The sequence below is a fragment of the Chroicocephalus ridibundus genome, chromosome 3, assembly GCF_963924245.1.
Source record: "Chroicocephalus ridibundus chromosome 3, bChrRid1.1, whole genome shotgun sequence".
NCBI lineage: Eukaryota > Metazoa > Chordata > Aves > Charadriiformes > Laridae > Chroicocephalus > Chroicocephalus ridibundus.
In genome coordinates, this window is record NC_086286.1 from 127,187,828 (window position 1) to 127,212,218 (window position 24,391).

Sequence of the window (24,391 nt, forward strand, 5' to 3'; positions counted from 1 at the left end):
GTGAGGCTACATGGAGAGTGCTGTTGCTCCATCTGGGCTTCCCAGTACAGGAAGGACATGGGCTTACTGGGTTGAGGCCAGCACAGGGCCACAAAGATGATCTTTCAGGTGAGGAGAGGCTGAGAGAGATGGGACTCTTCAGTCTGGAGAACAGAAGGCTCGAGGGGATCTTACCAATGTGTAGAAATACCTGATGGGAGGAAATGAGGATGAGAGAGACAGACTCTTCTCAGTAATGCCCGCTGACAGCAGCATGTCAAGAGGCACATGGTTAAAACACATGAAATTTTGTCTGAACAAAAGAAACACACTTTTTTACTGTGAGGATGGTCAAACACTGGAACAGGTTATGCAGACAGGTTGTGGAGTCTCCATTTACGGAGGCACCAAAACCCAACTGGACGCATCCTGGATGATCTGCTATAGCTGACAATGCTTGAGCAGGGGGTTGGACCAGGTGATCTCCATGAAGGGAGATGATCAGGCCATGAAGATGATCAGAGGGTTAGAGCACCTCTCCTGTGAAGACAGGCTGAGAGAGTTGGGGGGTTCAGCCTGGAGAAGAGAAGGCTCCAGGAAGACCTCATAGCAGCTTTCCAGTCTCTGAAGGGGGCCTACAAGAAAGGCTGGAGAAGGACTTTTTACAAGCACATGTTGTGATAGGAAGAGGGGGGATGGCTTCAAACTGGAAGAGGGGAGATTTAGATGAGATATCGTGAAGAAATTCTTCACTGTGAGGGTGGTGAGCCCCTGGCCCAGGTTGCCCAGAGAAGCTGTGGCTGCCCCATCCCTGGAGGGGTTCAAGGCCCGGGTGGCCGGGGCTTGGAGCAACCTGGTCTGGTGGGAGGTGTCCCTGCCCAGGGTAGGGGGGTGGAACTAGATGATCTTTAAGGTCCCTTCCAACCTAAACCATTCTGTGATTCTGTCTCAAGAAGTCCCTTCCAACCTCAGCCATTCTGTGATTCTGAGCCATGGAAAGGAGAACCCAAACACTTTTAACTGGTCCTAAATTCTGACAAACTGAGAGGTGCTCTAGATTATTAAATAGAGTAAGTTAGCTTTTCCTTTCTTTCTTCCAGATTTTTTAAGTCTGGAGTTCAGGAAAGAAAAGAGGGTCCTGAAAATCTTAGGTGAATTGATCCCTCAGTGGAATTGTAAAGAGGAATGAAATACGGTGAATTTTAACCATGTTACTTCCAGCATAAGTAGGAAAATCAAGCCTTGGTGTCCTGGCCAGACATCGGTGTACTCACCAGGATGTGTTGACTCATATAGTTTATAGTTAAACGATTGTTTGGTTTGTATGTAGATGGTGATTTCATTTCAGTAGCAGCAGAGGTGGTAGCTGCATAGTTCTTGTTGTTGTAATCCTTTAGGTTAGATATTGCTGTCAAAGTAGCAGGAATGTTACGTGTGCCAGTTGGGTCTTTTTTTCGGCTTTGTCTCACTGGCACAAATCAGACACCCAAGTGTTCAGACACCGTGGTTTTGAATTCTACTTTGCTGTAGTGGCTTATATTCAAAAGTCAAAGCCAACATTAGCTAATCTCCAAACACTTGTGTGTAAGGTGAATGTTTTTCTTAGGTAGAAATGGAGGCAGAGGTTGAACATCCGTAAAATAGAGGTTTGGGCTCAGAACTGGGGTTGAAATTCAGGGATTCCAGCCTTCCAATTCTACTATTTAGTCAGCTAAAAGAAATATCCTGCTCTTAGTATCTCTTAGACTTTATCATATTTAGGTTGACCCAGGCTTAATTGCTTTATAGTAAAGTGAAGAAGGTATGAGGCAGGTAGTGTTTCCCAGAAAAAGCCACCAGGACAGTGTCACTACAGTAAATTGTAACATCACACAGGCCTCTGACAAATATCTTTTTTTAACTGCTGTAATAGGATGAATCAGGAGTCTGGCTAGAGCTAATCAACAACTTTCAATATTTATGTTTTAAAAATAAGCGGTTGACATAAAATAGCAATTAACAGTGAGCGTTATGCCACGGTGAGAGGCAGTTTACCAACTTTGTAGCTGCAATAAGAAAATGCGTAAGGGGATTAGATTATAATGAACAAAAGGACCAAGTCATTGCTGAGAAGTGGGATGAGGCAATTGGAATTTTTCTGTTGACAGGTGATTTGGCTTTGCAAAAACTGCTGAGGTCTGGACTATGAAATGATGTGGGTGTTGAGTTACAAATTTCTCCTCAACAGCAAAGGAGTTCTGTTACGTAGCGTGTACAAAATTACTGCAGCCGTCTTGCACCTTCTGTAAGTGATCTCGCTATCACTGAGTTGTCCTGTCCTGTAGGTGTTGGTCCTCTAAGCAGAAAGACTGGAAGTAACAAAACAAATCGGTGGTTTTGCACCTGATGCCACAGATATGAAATGGCTTTCTCCAGAAAAAGTTTAACAGTAGATGGCAGCAGATACTGCGAGATGTTCCGCAGCTCTCTAACCCAGCTTATTTTCCTTTTCTTCTAAAGGTTGTGTCATAACAAACAAACAAAGGTGTATCTTCCAGAACCTCCTTTTCCCCATGCTGAGGTAAGTCAACCATGGTCTTGCTGTTTGCTAAGATCACAGAGTGAGAGGGTTTCTGGAACACAATCCTGGGTGCCTGTTGTTTTTCTGATGAACGCTTCTACAGCTATTTAATAGTTTTGTGTCATTATTCATACAAGTTGGGTTTTTTTCCTTTGCTTTCTGTGATTAATTTGGGAGCGTGGGGGAGGAATGAATGATGGTGTTCCCTCAACTCAAAAATTATCATGATGTTTATTTCAGCATATAACTTACATATGCTCGCCTGTTTTACTTCCCCCGCAGAAGGCTATCTGGCGTACACATGGTTGAATGTTTGCTCTTATCAGACTGCAACCATGAATATTCCCTTTGTCCAAGCAGTTTATTTCAAAGTCTGTAAAACTAAGAGCTTGTTATCAGAGACGGCTTAGTCATCCCAGCTTCTCCCTCCCGAGCTGAAATAGGCACCATGTTGTGTCCTGCAGGAGAAGTGGTGTCTTGAAAGAGAGATTTGATATAAAAAAGTTAAAGCGTGCGGCACTGAGTGCTGTCATTGGCAATTTTAAATGAAATTACTTGAACTAGCACCTTAGTGAAGCAAAGAGGAATAAGGTTCCTATCTTTGGGGGGGGATCTCCCTGCAACATGTTGAGGGGATCAAAATTATTCCAACAAAATAATAATTTGAGGGGAAGTTTTAGCCAACCAGACATTAAATAAACGTGGTGTAAGTCACGCCTTCGGAGTTATCTCACGTATTGAGAAAAGAAATCTCTTACTTCCTCCACAGGGATCAGGTAGATTTCCCACTGAAGTAAATGAGAGGCAGGCTGGGAAAGGAAGAAATGGGAGACTGAGAAAGAATTTTGTCTAAATCCCCCTCCAGTGAAACAGTGAGCCATTTGGGGCATGCAGTCTCAGAAAACGGGCTCTTTTAGTTCCTGTGGTCAGAACTGTTTGATAAGATGTGCAGAGTGGCCATTGTAGGTTTAAGAGTCCAGAGCTTAAATACTTTTTCAGGCTCATTTTTTCCTTTTTCCTCTGAGATATCTCATCCAGGGACTTGTTCTGGAAATTGCCATTGCCCGTCGTATCTATCATCTATGGGTGCTTCAAAGGCATTGTTGGAAGTAGGATCTGACCAGAAGCCCTCACTCTTTCCAGATGCTTGAATGCATTTCAAGCAGGATGTGCAGTGAATTTTATATAATCTGTTACCAAGAATAATGCAGACTGCAGGGGAAGCCACCTTTTCACCACTTCTTTAGTAACCAAAAAATTAATTCACCCCAATAAATCAATTCCAGAGCCTGATCTCTGAGTACAAGCCTCTGTAGCCATGCTGCTGGCTCTGCTTTCTAATTTCCACTGCGTTTCTGCTTTCTGGGGTGTCCTTGTTGATCCACAGTGTCTTTGGTTTCGCTGACAGCCTATGTACCAAAGACATTGGTTCGAAATTTTAGTTCACAATGTGCACTGGAACTGGCACGTTTAAGTGAAAGCCCTTCCAAAAATGAGAAGCCAAACATGCAGCTGTCAAAGACTGGATTAATTAACCCATCTTATATGATGGGTCTTTGTGTTTATAGAGTGATAACTGTGTCCTCTAATTTTTAGGACATTTTATATTCTCCACAGGCCTGTTGATAATGAGATTTTGCCAAATTATTGTTCAGCTGTTGAGACGTTCCTCTGTGCTTCATGTGTAGATCAAGGTAATTATCTAGGAAAGGACTCACAGCAGTGGATAACAGATCAGTTGCCTTACGACAAAATGCAGTGCACAGAGGGAGTAGCGTGCCTGTTACAGGTACAGGCTTTGCTTGACAAGACCAAATCATACAGGCTTATGACCTGCAAAGCTAGAGACATTTTATCATGAGATGCACAAACAGCTTTATCTAGACCCATAGACGTCACTGATGGGAAGCCATTCTTAGGCTTCTTACATTTTTGCCTAAGGGTTGCCTTAAATGTGCTAAATGACACAACATATTGTGTATGCACATCTGTGTGGCTTCCAAACTATGAAATGGCTGTAGCCTTTAGGCATTTCAGCGCTCAGCTGCCATCTGAAGTAAGTACTGCACATGTCACCGTAAGTCGTCTGACACAACTAAGATTGTGTGTTTGGGTGTGCCCTTAGAGCTGCTGTATAAACGCTGGGACGTGGAGTAACCTGCATTACCCCCACCCCATGGTGGACTAAACGGGTCTCCTCATTGCTAATTCCTGATACATACTGTCAGTTTTGAAAAACCAGTTTGTATGGTGGGAGGCAGCAGCCCTAGGCATAGAGCAACACTCTCTTAAAAGCCTGGCTTAATAGCAAACCGAAAACAAAGTAATACCCAGGCAAAGAATGACTGAGGCTGCTATTTCATTTAGTGCTTTTCTGAGGGTCATAAATCACTGAAGTTTAGACACGCTTGAGAACCAGATTGGATTGCTCCTTTCTGTTCTGTAAGATGCACGGTTTGGTTTAGTTTGGTTTTAAACAATCAAAGCATATTGAGATTTATATAGACGACTGACATGCCAGACACCCATGCTCACCAACACAGCACCAAGATGTCCACGTCGGGTACCCCGTGCTCAGCAGCACGTGCCTTTGACTCCTTGTTGGTGTCCTCTGAGGGACTGTCGTCCTTTCGCTCCTGCCATTCTCAGCTGCCTTGGGCCACATTCCAGTTTTAGCGATACCTACAGCTGGTTGTGGTTTAACGCTGTCAGGCTGTTTCTAAGGCATGGGAGAGAAGCTGGGTTTCTTTTTCTTCCATGAAATACAGAGTTGGAACAAACAATATAAACAGAAGAGGGACAAAATCTGGCAGCTGACGCTGTGTATGTAACTCATATAATGTGAAACATCTATATAACCTCTTTTCAGTACAACCTTTAACAAATGTATTATTCCTTGGCAGAAACCCGTTATGCCTGTGCAGAGTAGCCACAGTAGGCTCAGCTACTGTGATGTTTTGGTGTAATTTTACCAAGCAAAATGGTCTTAATGCAGACCTGGCCTGAGTAACCTGTCCGTGGCCATACCATCAGTCTAGGAGGGAGCAAGGACTTGGACTCAAGGCTTCCAGTTACCGAGTTAGAGCCTTAGACAACAGGCAGCCTTTTTGTCTTAGGTAAAATCTTTCTTTCTAAATCTGTGACTCCACAACCCCACAATCCAGAGCTCTGCTCACTAGCACTTAAGGGAATTTTTAATGAGTATCAGAAACAGACACTGAATGGTCATTCCTGTTGGACAGGTTGTTAGTGGAGAATTGCCTTACTAATGGTAGGCTTTTGCAATGTAACCTGTACAGAAACTGCCCATCATGAAAAGATGTGCTTAGCTGCTCAGTTGTTGGAAGAAAATAGGGAATTACTCAGACATGCCTTTTAGTTATTAGCAAGCGTTAATAACATCCCTGGCATGATACATCAGAAAGGACAGACCAGGAAATAAGCTTCTCATTATCCACGGAGCACATCCAGCTCAGCATGCTGCCTGGTCCTGAAATTCGATGTTCCTGTTAGTTGTATAAACAGCAAGGTTTAAAAACAAACAAGGCAAAAAACCCTGCAAATTGTTGATGTAGTCTCTTGCAGCAATGAGTTCCAGTGGTGCCTGATGCATAGTATAAAAGAGCATTTACTTCCTTTGATCAGTTATGATTGTATTTTGCATTTCACTTAACAATCCCTTTATTCTTGTTACAAGAAGATAAATAAAAGTATCTTTATCTTCTTTAGAATTATTATTTTTATTTCATCTTATTCTTCTCTCTATACCAAGTCGTTGGAAGCTTTCTCATTCTCTTTGCGTGGAAATTTTCCAGGTTTGTGATTTATGTTACCTGTTTTGAACTCATTTCTTGTTCTGCTGTGCTGAGTAAAACCAGACACGCTGTTCAACTCTGCAGAGAACCCAAAACACTGCTGCTCCCTCCTTGTTACTTCCGCTTCAATGTAGTAGTAGGTGTTCATCATACCTCCTCCCGCGCAGTCACTGTGTACAGTTTCTTGGGGTGGCAGTTTGTTTCCTGACATTCAGTCCCAGTGAACAGGGAATATACTTGCCCTGTGTTACGAGCAAGGAGTGTGGGCTAAAGTGCTTCAGGCTTGTAGGGATGGATTTCGACATCAATTCCTGCTAAAGTTAGTATGAATGGAGTGTCCAGATTCTTGCACGAGCTTTTGAAGTCTCATCTGCAGCTGTTTAGCAGTGGACAAGCTAAAAGAGCTTCTTTTTACAGGCATTTCCCTGTGATCGCTGGGGTGAGAGTTGCTGTGACTCTGTTGGAGGGGGTTAGGATCTGGAGCAGGAGTTCTGCATTCCAGACAGCCATTTCACAGAGTCACAGAATCACAGAATCTTAGTGGTTGGAATGGACCTCTGAGATCATCGAGTCCAACCACAAAAAAAAAAAAAAAAAACAAAAAAAAAAACACACACACACAAAAAAACAAAAACAAAAAACCAACACCCACCTACTAAACTCCACACCCACAACCCCACACATAACACCCCACCACAAACAATAATCTTGGGCACTAGAGCATGCCCTGAAGAGCCATGTCTACGCGTTTCTTAAATACCTCCAGGGATGGTGACTCCACCACCTCCCTGGGCAGGCTGTTCCAGTGCCTGACCACTCTTTCAGTAAAGTAATTCCTCCTGATATCTAACCTAAACCTCCCCTGCCGCAGCTTCAGACCATTTCCTCTGGTCCTGTCGTTATTCCCTTGGGAGAAGAGGCCAACCCCTGCCTCTCTACAGTTTCCTTTCAGGGAGTTGTAGAGGGCAATGAGGTCTCCCCTCAGCCTCCTCTTCTCCAAACTAAACATGCCCAGCTCCCTCAGCCTCTCCTCATATGCCCTGGTCTCCAGACCCCTCACCAGCCTGGTAGCTCTCCTCTGGACACGCTCCAGCACTTCAGTGTCCCTCTTGTACAGAGGGGCCCAGACCTGAACACAGTAACTCGAGGTGAGGCCTCACCAGTGCCGAGTACAGAGGCACCATCACTTCCCTGCTCCTGCTGGCCACGCTATTCCTGATACAAGCCAGGATGCCATTGGCCCTCTTGGCCACCTGGGCACACTGCTGGCTCATGTTAAGCCGGCTGTCCACTAACACTCCCAGGTCCTTTTCTGCCGGGCAGCTTTCCAGCCACTCTTTCCCAAGCCTGTAGCGTTGCCCGGGGTTGTTGTGACCAAAATGCAGGACCCGGCACTTGGCCTTATTAAACCTCATACAGTTGGCCTTGGCCCATTGATCCAACCTGTCCAGGTCCCTCTGTAGAGCCTTCCTACCCTCAAGCAGATCAACTCTCCCACCTAGTTTGGTGTCATCTGCAAACTTACTGAGGGTGCATTCAATCCCCTTGTCTAGATCATCAATAAAGATATTGAACAAGACTGGCCCCAAAAACTGAGCCCTGGGGGACACCACTGGTGACCGGCTGCCAACCAGATTTTGCTCCATTAATCACAACTCGCTGGGCACGGCCATCCAGCCAGTTTTTTATCCAGCGGAGGGTACACTTGTCTATGCCATGATTCTCCAGTTTCTCCAGGAGAATGCCGTGGGGGACAGTGTCGAAGGCCTTACCAAAGTCCAGGTAGACAACATCCACAGCCTTCCCCTCATCGAGAAAGCGGTGGGGGAAGCAGAGGAAAAGCGGGGAAGTGGGGAAACAGTCAGTTAGGGAAGGGATGGATCGCTCTGTGGATCACTTTCACCTACGCTTAAACAAAAGGCGCGATTCAGTTTTTCACCAGCACTTACTGTGATGGGGAGGAGAGGAGAAGGAGCTCAAACGGACATAATGTTGGAAGCTTCTGCAAAGTTAAAAACTGGAGTTTCCAAATGTTTGTGAATCTAGCGGGCTGGCCAAGGGAGGTGGTGGCTTTCACTTCCAAGGCACTGTATCAGTTATATTCTAGGATTGACTGTCTAAATAGGCTTAGATTTAAGCTCCACACTGCCTAGCTGAAATGCTGTGGAGCATAAATCAGTAATTTGTGTTGTTTAGAAATGTTAGTCTGGTATCCCGGAACCAGCTTGTGGTGTTTTACTGGATTCCTTGAGCGCGTGGGAAATGTCCCATCCTAACACAGCCACAGCTGAGGAATCCGCCATCTCCCCAGCCATGGATTGTACACTCTGCACCATCCCTCCTGTGGAGGCAGAGGCTTTATAAATGAGCAGCTGAATTGTCCTAGCAAGGCAAAATGAGAAGCTTTCACTCCTTTTCCTTTCCGCTCGATCTTTACAGAGACAATTTCAGGCTATAAGATAAGTGAATCTAGACTTCTCTAAATGTCCGCAACAGAAAATTTGAGAGGTAATTTATATTGATCAGTATTTGATAGCGGAGGAAGAATTTGGATTTGCTGTCCTCTTATTAAGGATTCTGTTAGCAACACCTAAGAGAAATGGCTAGGAAAAACCTCTTTTTCTGACTGAAAATAGCCAGGGTGGGAGTAATATTGATTCTGTGGTCTTAAATACCGGCATTTGTCTTCTTCATCTTTTCTTCCCTCCTCCATATACCAGTTCCTGCGTATCACATTCAAAGCAATAAATACCTGGAACCAGGTGATTGTATAGTATTATGTTTTGTCTTATAGTATTATATTGAATTAGGCCCCTGTTAGTGTTGGGCTTATGAAGGGAGTGAGGGAGTGAAGTAATAAATGCATCACTCATTGATAAGAACCACATCTGCTCAAAATTCTGGGTGCAGAACACACTCACACGCGCACACACACACAGAGAGAAAATAGCAGTGTATTTTGGCTCACTTCAGTAAAGGGTACACAAAGGCTCTGGAGATTTATCCTGTTTGTAGCAGCAGTTGCTGACCCTGTAAATCAAGTCTACCGCTTTAAAGGGAAGCATAACCATTTGGGATTTAAAAAAAACCCAGCTCTCCTCAGTCTCGGTTCAGTACTTTACCATCCTCTATCTCTTAAGCTTTCAGTCAATAATGGTTCTTTCTGTAGAAATGTTGCCTCTAGTTCCCAGAAATTGTTCCCGGTTTGAAAATACTGGTTGGCTGAATGCCAGGCGTTGGGTTTGGCCCCGGCTTGGTACAGGGTGGAGATCTGAACACGACACGGTGAGGACGGTTGGGCTTATACAGCCCATCTCACCTGTAGGTATAAAAGACTTGCACAAATCATTACAAATTTAGTCGCCTTAATGATTTGTGAAATTTTGTCGAACTTGTTTTGCAAGTTCAGCTCCATATATTTTTGATTGGGTAATTAGAAAAGACTTTGCTCTAGACACTAAAATCTACCAGCTGCTTTATCACTGGAGTGAGCAGAATGTCTCTAAGCTTGTTTTTGTAGCCTTTCACCCCTGCTATTCTCACCTAGCTGTGAGAACCAGAGATTGTGAGCTAAGGTATGGAGCTTCAGGAGGCTTATCATAAAAGATCTTCCAAGAGAAAAAAAAAAAAAAGAGGAAAAAAAAAATCACCACACCTCAGGACACGGTGCTGAGGAGTCAACATGTGTCCCTTTTCCCTCCCGAGTTAGCAGCCCCCCAGTCAGAAGCGGCGCACCCCGGCATTACGCTAGGTGTTTTGTGGATGGAAATAAATAAAAAAAATATTTAAAAAAACACGCAAACAAAACTCAAGGTCCTGAAAATTGGATTAGAGATCCTGTGTCTCTCTACAAAGAAATAGGAAGGGATTTGAGACTTTCTTAATGCTTTGAAGAGAATATTTTATGTTTCAAGCAATGAACGTTTACATAGGTATAGCAGTGAACCAGGCTGTTGAGAATGCTTTTGCACGTAAGAGCGCTGCTCTCACATCTTAGCAAAGGTTTGAATGCCGTAAACAAATCGATATAATCCTAAGGAACCTGTGAAACAGGATGCTGGAAGAACAGTTTGTGATTTTCAGAAGTGTGTAACATAAATGCAAGCTGTAGAAATGTCTTTCACTTACCTACCTGCTGGTCCCTGACAAAGTTTTGCCCTGGAATGTCTCATATCCCATTTATTATTTGAAGTAGAAATTGTCCCCTTCTGCCGGTTTACCCAATTGAAACTGCTTTTGCAACGTCAATTTTGAGACTTTTGGCTGCCCTCAAAAAAATCGGGGAAAAGCTTCATGGGGCCATTTCCTACCCATTCTTTTAAATGCCAGTATTTTTTGAGATCAAATTTGTTTCGCCCATTGTCTGCTAAATTGCAGTTTTTATTACTGAAGCTAAGTTTAGATTCTAAATATTGCGCTCCAGATGTGTTAATCAGAAATCTTTACCAGTCTTAATTGCAGAAATGTTTTCAAGATTCAGTGTATATTAACTGCCAGAGCAGTTAGTGGGTGCTTTTTTCAAATTTCCCTCTTGAAGACTAAAGAGGAATTTGATGTTATTAGTAAGCTGCAGAAAGTGCGGTGCCCTGGCTACTTCCTCCATGATCCAAGGATCCACGTGGAAATACCAGCTTGTGTCCACCTACAGTTTCCCTCGTACATCAACCCCCAATCCCATTCCATTCCAGCCAGCCAGGTATTCCACGTCAGTTTTAAACAGGACATGTGGGAAGTCGAATGCAAAATCACAGCAAAATATTTGCTGTTGGGAACTCGAAGGAGACCAAACTCAAGGAAGGAAAGGAGAAAGAGAGATATTGGCACCTGTGGGCAGCCAACTTTCTATTATTGAAGGGGTATTGAGGTTAAGTTTGTACATTGCCTGTTTTAGCACCAAAACATATTATCTTTAGGTGGTGATAGCTAGATGCTGAGTAGGGTTGATACTATTGTTTAATGATGCTAAATTCAATTAAGAACCTAATTGTGTAATAACCTTAAGTTCTGAAGTGCTTTGTTGTGCATAAGTTGTTAAGAGGCTTAAAGACACATCAGAATTCTCAGCTTTCTGTTCATTTCCATGTAGGCACACTATCTTGACTTAGATCTACCGTGGTAAAAAGTAACAAATAAAAGAGAATCTGGAAAGATAAATTACAGCTTTGAGAGACCAGAAGAGCTGCTTATTGTAATGCTCTTTCTTAGTTCCTCTTTTGAAAATCAAATATGTTACGATGCAGAGAAACATCCTGAGTGGCAGGGTTTTCTGCTAGAAGGGCACGATGCACACACATCGCGTTATGACATGTGGTGAAGAGCATGCTGTTGCCTAATTAGTTGCGTCGTCTGGGGTTCAATGGCTCAAGAGATGCAGAAATGGGTTGCTGAACCCTGCATATGGAAATTCTGTATTTTGAGCAGCGTTGCAACGCCTGGCGGGAGACAGCAACGTATGGAGAGATCTTTGATGAACAGTCCTTTAAAAACTGGCTGACAAAGGAAGTACCGTTTCCCTCTTTCACGCCCTTTATTTCCATGTATGTTCTTAGTTGTTCAATGTGTGATTTCTTTGTGTTAAATTGCATGCTTTTGAAGAAAACTGTATTTGCAGTTATTTTGAGGCGGGGGGTGGAGGCATATACCTGCCAAGAAAATACTTGCAAAACATTGCGTGAAGTCCTTAGCAGACTAGTATATTATTTTGCTTTTTAAGTTGAAACCTTGCTTTGCAGATTAGAAAACAGCGGCGGGAGAAATAAAGCAAAATTCTTCTTCAGAAAATTCCTTGATAAATAAAATCCCCCATCTTGGTAAAGAAATCTGTTCCACATGCATCGTTGATTACACTCTGTTTGACAGCTCTAGTGACAAGTATTTATTGCTCTTAGTTTATTGTAATTGCTAGTTTCAGCGATAGTTAAGGAAACGCAAGTCATTCTGTTCTTTCATATGTTTTTTCAGAGGACTTGACTTTGTGTGGACCCGTTACACCAATGAAACTCACAGCAGCAACTGCTGAAGGCAAAATTGCCTGGTACTCCTGTGATGGCAGGAAAACCAGGTTCAACATCGGTGCCCAGAGCTCTTCGTAGACATGGCAAATAGGAAAAAAAGTAGCTTATTTTGAATTTGGCAGCTGAGCATGCCGTTCACTCCAGGAAACTGTAAGCAGGGAGTGTTTGCGGAGTTTCCTCTCAGTTACCGTGCTGCTGGTACCAAAGAAATGAGAGCAAGGACTTGGAGGCACCTGGCCCCATACTCTGACTTCCTTTTCATAACATTTAGGACAGTCATGACTAAATCTGTTGGAAAATCTAGGGGATATGCAGGAAGGGACTCTGCCATGAATTAGAAATAAACTGTAGCGTATTTATAATCTCATAAAAATAAACACACTGCACTACAGAGCACAGAGGCATGAAAAGTTTGTAATGTCTGGATTTTTGTTTTTATTTCAGCTCATTCAGACAAACAAGCTGAAACATTATCCCAGCATCCATGGAGACTTCAGCAATGACTTCAAGCAGCCGTGTGTGGTGTTCACTGGACATCCCTCTCTCAGATTTGGGGATGTGGTTCATTTCATGGAGTTATGGGGAAAGTCCAGCTTGAACACTGTTATATTCACAGGTAAGTAAAATGCAGATATTATCAAATTAACAATGGATTGCGTGTTCTGGTTAAGTGTGGCCACATCCTGGGGGCTTTCCTCATTTGTTCTGGGGCAAAAGTTTCTGACTTCAGTAGGAGCTCATCTAAATTAAGACCCCAGGATTGACTGTAGGGACAAGTGTAATTATTGTGCCGTTTAATTCATTTTAGCCCTGCAGAGCCAACCTTTGCCATGCAGAGTCCATTCCTGCTATTTCTAAGCAAAATCTGTGTTATGCACAGCAGTAAAATGCCTACAGGAAATTAATTTTTGGATTAAAAGCAGCTGGCTGCAAGTTAAACCCAGGCAAGACCTAATTGATGCTGGTCAGAAAGGAGAAACACTTCCCCAGATTCCATTGGAATCACAAACCTTTCCTCATCCTTTCTCCCGCCCTTTCATCAGAACCTCAGGCAACCAGACAGTCTGTTTCTAAAGATGTTTCTGTCATCTGCTGTTTCAGAAGTGTGCACCCCATACAGACCTGGCAGCAGTGATCTCTGCCGTTGCTGCCTTCTGGCTGAGCTTTTTTTTCCGACGATTTTTGGCCGAGAGGCACATTTGTACCTGAAGCTGAAGGTACCACTCTAGCTAGTATCCTGGGGAGCTGTTTCCTTTTCTCAATGACTCGGGCTGCCAGGGGCACAACAGGTCTTCTAGGTTCCTCCACTTCCCCCAGTCGGCTTCTAGTGCTGACCCTACTTTTAATGGATCTAACGAATCAAGCCCTATCTATCTCAGAGTGAGCTGTGGCCTAAGATCCACAGCGCAGCTGCATCCTGGGACCACGGCAATCGTTAAACAGCAAGACAAAGTATTTAAGAGAGGTCATAAAACCTAGCAAAGGGGATATCTTCCAGAGTTTGATCTCCTTTAAAAATATTTCAAGGCTTTCCCTCAGACTGACGTTCTGTCCAGGTGCCTCCTCCTCGTTATACCCGATGTGTCATCCAAACAGAACCCTACAGTGGGCACGCTTCAGATCTGAGAAGGGAAATAATCCTTTAGGCTTTTGCTACTGATTTTATGTATAATGAGCTCCGGTATAATTGGGAGATGTGTTATATATAACTTAGCCAGATAAAAAAGGTGTGGATTTTGGACTAGGACAAAGTAACTAGAAATGGGGAGGAGAATACAGTAACTGATCAAACCTACTCCCACAGCAAAGGCGTGATGGAGTCCCACTGTTAAGCTTATTTTCCTCCTCTTTTTAGTGAACAGGACTGCTGGAAAGCACATAACCTTCTAAAGCAAAGCGGATTGGGAAAGGGTTATTTCCTTCCTTCTTTGTCTTTTTAACGTAGACTTGAGACTAGTCCCTTTGGCTCTTTCACAGTATTGATACCAGAAAGTGTCACAATATCACGATACTCTTAAACCAATTTGCAAAGATTTAAAGAAGTGTGTAATTAGCCCTACTGCAGGGGGAGGGGAGATAGAAGGGCATTCCTGCTGAGCAGAGAAGACACTTAAATCTGGACTGTTTATGCTGGGAAATGGTTCATGGTACCACAGCACTAACGTCATAGCTGTTACAGTACCCATCGCTCCTGACCTTTGAGGTACTTGCAGGAGATGTGCCCTAATTACAGTAATTGGTAAAATGGCAATATAAATATGCATTATCTTGGAAATAGTGAATTCTGCTCCAGTTGGGGCTTCAATTAAAACCAGAGCGTACACAGCCTCTGCTGGGTTGCGCAGAGGAAGTCGGTGGCATTAATCATGTCCTGAATGTGCTACCCACCATCAGCGAGGGTGTCAGAAACTGGCCTTTAATGGCAAGAACTCTTATTCTGTGCCTTCTTGTAGGGAGAGGTAATTGACCTTTCAGTATTAATATGTAATGCTTCTGTGAAGTGAGGAAAATAGAGCAGTCTTCTATTAGAGCATGGCCCTGGCAGGTTGTTAAGGCATCCGAATAGCAGTCGTAACAGCCTGTGGGTACATTAGGTCATGAGCTTTGAGATTGATTCCCAGTTTAGACTTGAAACTCCAATTGAGATCTGCCTTGGTTGTGATGGCCTTGGAGTGCACAGTGATTCCAAAGGTGCTTGTGGTGATTTGTTTCCTAAATTCGTCTATCCGTGGCTTTTGGACTCTGTCTCTGTCTGTAGGCATATCCACTCAGCAGGATGTTCCTGCTTCCTTACGACTGTCTCAGCTGGAACAAAGACATCTTGTCTACAGAAATCCCTAGCAGATTAAATTCTTCTGTTCTTAGTAACTCCAGTGGAAATCCGAAGAACCTCCGGTGATGCCCAGGATTTTTATTATTTAATTATTTAGCTTCTCTGGTTTTAAGATAAAATCCCCTGTAGTTATGAAAGAAATTTGGTCCATTGAAGCAGTATGCGATAGCGGATGATGTTCTAGCTTTTCCTGTGAAAGACTCTTAGTTTCCAGTAATTGGGACAGGTCATGCAGTATTGTTAATGATGACACTGCTTGTTCAGTCCACAGGAGCTGGGTAGTCTCCACCTTTCCAATTTGTAATGTAAAAAACAACTCCGAGAGAATATAGACTAAATCAGCAGCTGCAGCCAATAGACAGGACACCAGCTGTGAGTGAGCTGCAGAGCTGCTCTTCTTGCTTGTGTCATCTGCAAATGTTACCGCTGAAGCAGTATTGAATAGATTATTGATTAAAAATATTGAATACCACTAAGCCACAAAGAAATTCTCGAAGAAAACACGGTAGAAAGAAGTCTGTTTCTTGCTCTCTCTCCAATAACAACAATGCTTTAAAAACTAACTCCCTAGGAGATCTTAAAAACAGCTCATGTATGCCACATTAGTGCTGTACAGTGGACGATTTTATAACTCTGTCACACAGGAGTAAATCAGATGTCTTGGCGGAAAAGCTAAAGACCTGTGATTCTGTCAGAAGAAGTCAATATGTGTCCTTGACAAGCACCATCTTCATCAGACAGGTGACTTCTGGGTTTTTGGTAGTTTCAAAACAGCTATTCATGTATTTCACATGAGTTCAGTGTGAGACTAGCTCAATTTACGTTTTTCACATGTTCTAAATCTTCAGTGTCCTGTGTTAGAATTCCTTCATTAGAATCTCTCAGTTTTTCTAGGCTCTTACATTCTTATTAGTTGTTCAGGGAGACTATAGACTGGATGCCATTTTGGATTGTTAGATCAAAAAAATTCACGTGTGTACATTATCATATCACAGAATCATCGAATGGTTTGGGTTGGAAGGGACCTTAAAGATGATCTAGTTCCAACCCCCTGCATGGGCAGGGACACCTCCCGCTAGACCAGGTTACTCATTATCTGAGCCCACTGATTCAAAAATACGTAGTCTGACAAGGTGCTGCCTCCTGGCATTTTCAGGTACAAGCAGTCAAACCTCTGTGTCATTCACACCACCAGATGCGATGGAAAAGCTCTCTCTGATAACATTTTAATCTTACAATTGCATTATACGTCTCTAGCACAGGACGTGTGCCTTACTTAAGTTTTCTGGTTTTCCCCAATGACTTTTAAAATGTCTTCTGATTTAACTCTAATTGACCACTGGTCATTCTTCAACTAACTACCTTCTCCGTATTCTTATTTTTAAACTTCTATTCATTGCTGTTAAATTTCACTGCTGTTAACTCCTATTTTTTACACTGATATTTTTAGGCTTTGTTTCATTGCCACTAACACATCTGCTTTTAACTAGCATGGCTTTTTGCCCAGTATAATTCTTATTTCATGTTTGTGGATTCATGGCTTTTTGGGCATCTAGTAAGATGTTCTTGTACAACTATCATTTTTTGTTAATATTTCTCACTTTGATGTTCCCAGGCAGTTATTCTGACAATTGCTTTAAACTTGGGAAAATTATCCCTTTGACAGTTCCAAACGTATGTATCATTGGCTGATGCTATATTCTGTTCTCACGGGGTAAATATAACCACATCGTGATCACTGGTACTTAGCCAGCAGCAGATTTTTAGGCTAGCAATTAACTTGTCTTTATCAGTAGAATGAGGCCCAATATTGAATGTCAGATGCCATATTGCGTGCTGAACTTCCTGTGGTAAAGTTTTAAAGGATATTTTTACTTGCTGTCGGTATGAGAAATCCAGCCATGCTCTCGTGAGGGTGATGTAAGAACGTAGAAGATGACTGTCTAAATCTAGATTGGATTCTCTGTATTTGAGTTTCCTTTAAGTTCATCCTTTTATGCAGCCCGAGCAGATACCAGAGAAATACCTCATACTGTTTTCTAGTAAGGCTTGGTGGTTCGCAGCTGCACTTCACTCTGCAGGTTGTCCTTTGAGGCCCTGTGGTTCAGAATAGTCTCGCCGATAAGTCTTTCATGCATCCCCTTCTCTTTTTCTCATTCTGTACTTACCAAACTAATACCATTTTTTCCTTTTCTAGCATTCCCTTTATGCGATCTATCCCACAATTATCTGGTAGATAGTGATGGCATAAGCTTTTCCACATCATTAGTTGGTGGCCCCCAGAATTAAGTGGCTACGTGTATCCTACACTGCATCACCTACGAGACCTACGTTTTTCATTTATCAAAGAAGTAGTATTTTTCCGTAGTATTCTCAATGGTGTATTACTCTCTGTGTGAGTAAACGCCCATTCAGTGCGTGACTTTTCCCTGGCAAACTTCTAATCTGATTTTTTCAAGTCAATAATAAGAATACAAAGGGGAAGTTGAGACTTGCTAGGTCTAAGAAAAATACCGGCTAACGAAGTTATCACAGCCCATCTCTCCTCCTGGATAGCCCCTGCCGCCAGCGACCTTCAGTTCATGCTGGCCTGAACTGGAACTGCTCTGCTGGCATAACTGTAAAAAACCCGATTGCCTGGCCCTTAAACGGGAGGGCTCCCTACAGGTCCTCTTGGGTTATATTAAAATTTAGACACACCGGTCTAAACCTGGCACTTGGATTTAAAAAACCCACATAAATATATATATATATAGTAAGGAAAAGGGGGAGTTGGGAGGTAGCGTGTCTGTCTGTAGCAGAGGACATTGGTACAGGGTTATCAAGATCCAATCTTCATCCTGCGTGTTTGTCATAGTGAAAAACAAGCTGACGTTTGGGTTACCTTATGATAGCAAAAAGTTCTACATCTTGCCTTCTTTTACAGGATCTGATTAAAAATAAGAGATTATGTTTTTGTCTTGATTAAATTTGTTATAAAAATCATGCAATAATGTGTTCAAATGAAATAGTATTGCTCTGTTGCTTGATTAAGGTAAGACTAATTGTGGGCATAATTTTCATCAAATTAACTGAGAGTAACGGGTGGGGGAAGGAAGAAGGGAAGAGAAATCTATAACAGAATTAACATTGCTGAACAACAGCTTGTCTAGACTAGAACATAGAATCAGAGAGGAACTGGGCCATCTTGGTTCTTAATAGGCATTGAGTGTTTTCAACATTTCTCTTTTCAGAACCCGATTTCTCTTATCTGGATGCCCTGGCTCCTTATCAACCTTTGGCCATGAAATGCGTTTACTGTCCCATTGACACAAGACTGAATTTTATTCAGGTGTCTAAATTACTCAAAGAAGTCCAGGTAATGAATTTCTGTTGCTTTTTCTTACGTTTCTTCACACACCTGAAATTAACAGGCCGATTGTGAACAACTGTTCCATTAAACAATAGCAAAATCAAGACAATACCCAGATCCTTTTTTTTCCCATGAGAGAGCACATAGCATCGAGCCCTCCTTTATCATCCTGCTCCAACGTGAATATGGAATGACTGCCAGTCTCCGCACAGGGTGGCTGGAAGATCCTTAAAAGCTTAAAATGCAGAGAAAATGGTGCGTACAATCCTTTCCTCCTTTTTAGGTATATATAGTCATAATCACTTTTTCCTGTTTGTATGTATAAGCCTGGATGTGTCTATACTGTCTTAATGTAAAGGGTACCAAAGTATCCTCAGAGCCCTCAGCTTTAACCATCTCCTCTGCTCTTTATCCTGCAGTTGATACTTGCTTTGGTCCTGGCGTTGCTATTCTGGAGTTTCACGTTCCTTCCAAACCCACTGCTTTCTTTGCTCCATTTGCAAAATCCAGACTTCTGCAGTCTAGGAAGACAGAGCGTCCGTGTAGTCTCTGCTTTCCCCCCTTGGCTCTTTTTGGCTTTAGTGGCCTCTCCTTGTTCATCCAATCTGTTTCTACTGAAATTTATTTTCTGACTCATGACATAATTAAAATAATACCCTTTCTTTTTTCCTGGCTGAGCTTTTCCCTTTGTTCTGTCTTCAATTTGTTGAACACAAAAATACATATTCTTCGAAACCTATTAACAATGTCCGGATCATTTTATCTCATTGTTCTGTGATCTGGCTTGTCACCGCACAACTGATAGCAATTGCCACTGCCTGTTTTTTGGACAAGCATCTTCTTACACGTTACTACTGAAGTATAATGCTGTTTCCAAAACAGTTTGCAGAAACACTGTCTTGCTCTTTGGCTTCCTTAAATCCTGCAGTGATCCTTGTGGCAACCAGCCTGTTTATGCTTTGTTAATATACTGCTGACAGGTCATGAAAACTCAGATTTGCTTATTGTGCTGCTGGTTTTGCAGCCTTGCATGTTGATACAGCTGCCTCACTCCATGCCATTTTCTGGTGGTCTCCGCCACTACCATCATTTGCTTCCAATGTAGATGACAAGGATTTGGAAGAAAAAGCTATCTGCAGTCCTCCTTATGGCAGTGATTACTGTTGTAGAGCAGTGCACAGAATCAACTGAACGTTTAAGTCGCCACTCTCTTCTCTTCCAGCCTCTCCACGTAGTTTGCCCAGAGCAGTACACTCAGCCACCCCCCACCCAGTCTCATCGCACAGATCTGATGATAGACTGCCAGCCGCCACCAATGTCCTACCGCAGAGCGGAGGTGCTGACTCTTCCGTACAAGCGGCGCTATGAGAAGATCGAAATCATGCCAGAAGTGAGTAACAAAAGTGGGGAAAAAAAGATGGTGGCTTCCTGCTTATACAGCCAAATTCAAGCTACTGCTTCAGTAGGCCCCTTTGACTAAAGATCTCTTGTGGCTGTGATTTATAGAATCATAAAATCATAGAATCGTTTAGGTTGGAAGGGACCTTAAAGATCATCTAGTCCCATCCCCTGGGGACACCACCCACTAGACCCAGGTTGCTCCAAGCCCCATCCAACCTGGCCTTGAACACCTCCAGGGATGGGGCATCCACAGCTTCTCTGGGCAGCCTGGGCCAGGGGCTCACCCCCCTCTTTACTGTTGACTATGATCATGTAAAGCACTTTGTATCAAATGGAGGGCTAAGAAAGAAGCATTTCTGAGCAAAAATTTCACTGTGTAAACTAATGGAAATTGAAAAAAAAACATGGTGGGCAGGCAAAAAATATGTTCAAGTTAATTGTCTTTGCAAGGATATACGGCATCTCAAAATACAGACCAATGGACAGTCTCTGCTAGCCACCCGTGAGGCAAGCCAGTCACCTCCAGTTTAAATATGAGTAAGTTGAGGCACTGCAATTTGAATTAGTGGCCCAGGGCCATAGAAAGGATCCAAAGAATCTGGGAGTTAGTAGCCAGGGGTTGCCTTTCTCCTTCCCCAGCTGTACCTGCCGTGAGAAATACCCTTTCCCTTGAGGAGCAGTGTTCAGTTGTATGTTAAAGACATGGTAGTGAAATGGCTCATTTGTATTACAACAGTTCCAAGAAATGGTTAATTCCTACAGACTGCTGAAGTCCAACAGGTTAATGGGTTGCTCATAGCCATCTGTAATGCGGGCTACTTACACCCGCAACATCTATTAATAATTTATTAACCCCGTAAATCAAATATAAATGTACCCATAATGCAAAGGGTGAGCCATATTCTAACAGACATGATCTGAAAATATTTTTTTGACAATCCAATCGGCACAAATGTGTCCTTGGATCAAAGGTGACAGTGTCTTTTTACAAGCAAGCGTTCCTACCCTTTGGAAACCGATGAATACGTGAATCTACTTCTCGTCAGAGAGTAGAGGGAGGAAGAACCCTTAGTTAAGCCAGATATGAAGTACAGAACTGGTACCCGTGTAACAAAATCCCTCAGCCAGTCTGCGACACCCATTCCTACTATTTCGCACGTGTCTACTTTTTGCATCAGTTCCGTTAGGAGCCTGCCCAGCCCACTGGTTAGAGGACTGCCAGAGACACGGAGGGATTTTTTAATTAGAAAATATACTTGGATGCAACTCCATCATGGCATGTATGTTTAATTGTTTCAGAAATTTGCATATTTATTGGATCCTATTAAACCTAAAACTAGTAAAACGTGGCTTCCATTCACCAGCATGACCAAAACGAATCGTACATTCTGAGGGCAGAGAGCCAGCACGTGGCTTACCTGTTATTCTCCTGAAGCTTTGGGTTTTCCCCTAAACTGTGAGGGTGTGAGTGAGCCTTCGTATGTGAGCCTATCCCTCCTGTCCGCCCTGGGAGGAGGGTGGATACCAGCTTTCCCTACAACCGGAATGCGAATTAGCACAGATGCTACAGATGAATATTCACTAACCCTCACACATTTTGAAGTTCCTATCCAGGAGGAGGGTTGTTTAAAAGTTAGGCTGGTCCATGGGAGTCGCAGGTTCAGTTTCTTGCTCTGTCGGAGTCTTCCTCTATGCTCAGCACAAGTCTAAAACACAAAATGCAGCTCCCATTGGAAAGGACACAGAGGACTGCAGAGTTCCCTGGCAGAGCTTATTAGTCCGAAGGCAGTGTGCCATGCTCAGGGGGCTGGACCACGTCAGAAAACAAGTCAGTGTTTCTCTTGCTAGTTTGGCTCTTGGCAGCAACATCCCTTACACTTGAGGCTCAAGAGGCCATGTGGGCTCAGTCTCATGGCAGCCACGAATGGGAAAACGCTCTCCATTTCTCAAACCCAGATCTCCAGTGGGTTTTAGGTGCTGTCACTGAAGCGAATGGATTGTTCCTATACCCCTAGGTAAAAACAGTGCTTAGAAATAAGAGCATTTCCCAAAACTGCTGGGATGCTGGAGGGAGGATGCACTGTAGACAACCTGGGAGCGGGTATCAAAGAAGCACATAGAAGATGAGAGCTGGTTTCTATGGCATTCACTTTAACTTGAAGAGTTCAAGCAGAAAGCTTCACAGACAGGTATACTGACAGAAATTGCCCTTTTTTCCCCTCTAACAAATAGCATCAGATTATATTCACACAGGAGTCCTAATTTCAAAGCTATCTCTGCTCAGGGAGTAGGAACATCTCATGTGATTTTCCATGTCCAGGTATTCTCCCTGGTTCCAAAGCCGCGCTTACCAACTTGGTGCAAAAAGCTATTAGGTATGTAATGATGCTCCTGAAAAGACTTTTTAATATCATGCAAAAATTAGGTAGACAAGATCATCTCTGAGACTCTCAGGAAGGCTGTTGTCCTTCCCCATTGGCGTCAGGGAGGTAGTGTTTGCTTGCCCCAAGGGGCTCTTAGAGAGTTAGACCCATTAGTGGTTGGGTGCTTGCCTCTGAGAGCAAGGCTGTGATTCAGGGCTGTTAAGAGGATGACATTCCCCAGCACTGAGATGTGCAAATCATCTCCAAAAAGAGATCTTACTCGTTCTTTTTAGTGGAACTTGCTAGAGGAATAGCAATGCCAACTTTGTAGTGTCAACAATTGTCAGGACAATCTCCACTTCATCATGTCTTCGTCACATCACTGTGTGAGGCTGGTTTTTGCTTCCAGCTTGACCTGCAGAGTGGTGATAAGGCATGGGAGGGATGGCACACGGTCTCCCATCCTCTCTGACTTGAGTCAGAGTCTTTGAGACGGAGTCTTTGAGTCTTAGCAGCATAGCTGATAACTGCTGAAGTGTAACTGCGTAATCTCTCCTACTCCCTGTGACCAGTCACAACAGTCAGTCCCAAAGGATCATTGTTTGGTTGTCAAATAAATGGGAGAAGGAGGAAAAGACTGTTTTCCTGGGGCCTGTATTTCCTTTGATGCTCACCCCTTAATAAGAACCTTATCTCCCTAATAATTTTATGTGCCGTCTCCGTGGCTTGCCTCATTCCCCCTCCCAGCAGAAGAGCCCTGTCTGTCTGTCCCGTCGTGCAGAGGGATCATTCGGGTGTTGGTTTTGAGAGGCTGATACACGTGGCCTGATGGTTTCGGGCAGCGTTTACACAGTGGTGGCAAAAAATGGCTCTAACTTCCCCTTCTACTTGGCGGGTTGTGCAAGACAGGATTGCAGATATGATAGATGAGGCTCTCTGCTGCTTAATGTCTCCTTTTCAGTAGTTTCATCCAGGAATACTCTTTAACGGTGCCTGAATATATAGAAATTTTTATACTGCAAGGAAAGAGCATTTGTTTCACATGGAGTACCACCAGCTCCAGGGTTCTCTGAAGGCTCAAGTGGCAATTGGAAAGGGTATTTTATAGCTCCTAGCAAACCTTGCAAAGGCTTGTTATTTATCAAAACCATGTTAGCCAAACATAGAGTGATGAAATCCACCCTGGAAAAAAAAGTAATTGCTAGGTCTGCCCCAGGGCTAGGACTTGTGTCTAAAGTACAGCTAAAAGTCTCATAAAGGAATGTCTGCTTCAATGAAGTCCCGATGAGGGCCCCCTCCTAACAGCCCTTTCTCGGGAACGGACATGTGCTCAAACTTCTGTCTGCATTCTTAAAGCTTTTGAAAACAGTTGGCTCAGCGTGGTTTCAGTCAATACAGACTGATGGTTTGGCAGTGTGAAATTTCCTTTCCAAAACTGTTTCGGTGCTTCAGATTCTGGCCTGTCAGACTAATGTAAATTTACTGATACTGCTGGAGCTTGTCTACGTTTCGATCACTTCACCGAAGAGCAAAGTCAGGTCAAGCAGGACTGTTGTATGTTAATGAGATTTGCACTCAGAGCAGCCTTTGTTTAGAGAGAGTTTTTAACAGTCCCAAGGCACCAGGCTGGAATGGCTCTCAGAGGTATTGTGGAAACCTTTACACTTTAACTAATTTGTTCTTCTCGGCATCTGCCTTTCACTTTAAAGAATAATAAGAAAAAAAAGACTGCTTCCTGGAAATTGGTTAGGCATTGTCTATTCACAGGAGAACGATGGGAAAATGGAAAACACCTTCTGGAGCAAACAGATAAATTAAACAGTAGTGTTTGAGCAAATAATGTGCCTCCAGTTTAATTACAGCTGAACAATGGTGCGGATCACTTGATTTCAGCAGCAGACTGACTTCAGTGAGGGCTCTGTGTTTTTAAAATACTCTTATTTGCAAGTTCTTCAGGACACGGGCCAGTACAGGAGAGTGTGAATGTGCAATGCGCAGCCCGACATGAAGTGAAATTATAAGGAACTATTGCAGAGATGAATTAGGAAAACAGCCACTTGGCAGCCCATTATAA

The 24,391-nt window shown here is 43.2% G+C and overlaps 1 protein-coding gene across 1 annotated transcript in view; it reads left to right on the forward strand.

Moving 5' to 3' along the window:
* Nucleotides 1-24,391, forward strand: part of INTS9 (integrator complex subunit 9) — a 74,196-nt gene that overhangs the window by 35,212 nt on the left and 14,593 nt on the right. Inside the window, exons 11-14 of the mRNA XM_063330722.1 lie at nucleotides 2,479-2,539; nucleotides 12,813-12,984; nucleotides 18,435-18,559; nucleotides 19,776-19,943. Of these exons, the coding sequence (XP_063186792.1) occupies nucleotides 2,479-2,539; nucleotides 12,813-12,984; nucleotides 18,435-18,559; nucleotides 19,776-19,943 (526 nt within the window). The remainder of the gene's footprint in view (nucleotides 1-2,478; nucleotides 2,540-12,812; nucleotides 12,985-18,434; nucleotides 18,560-19,775; nucleotides 19,944-24,391) is intronic.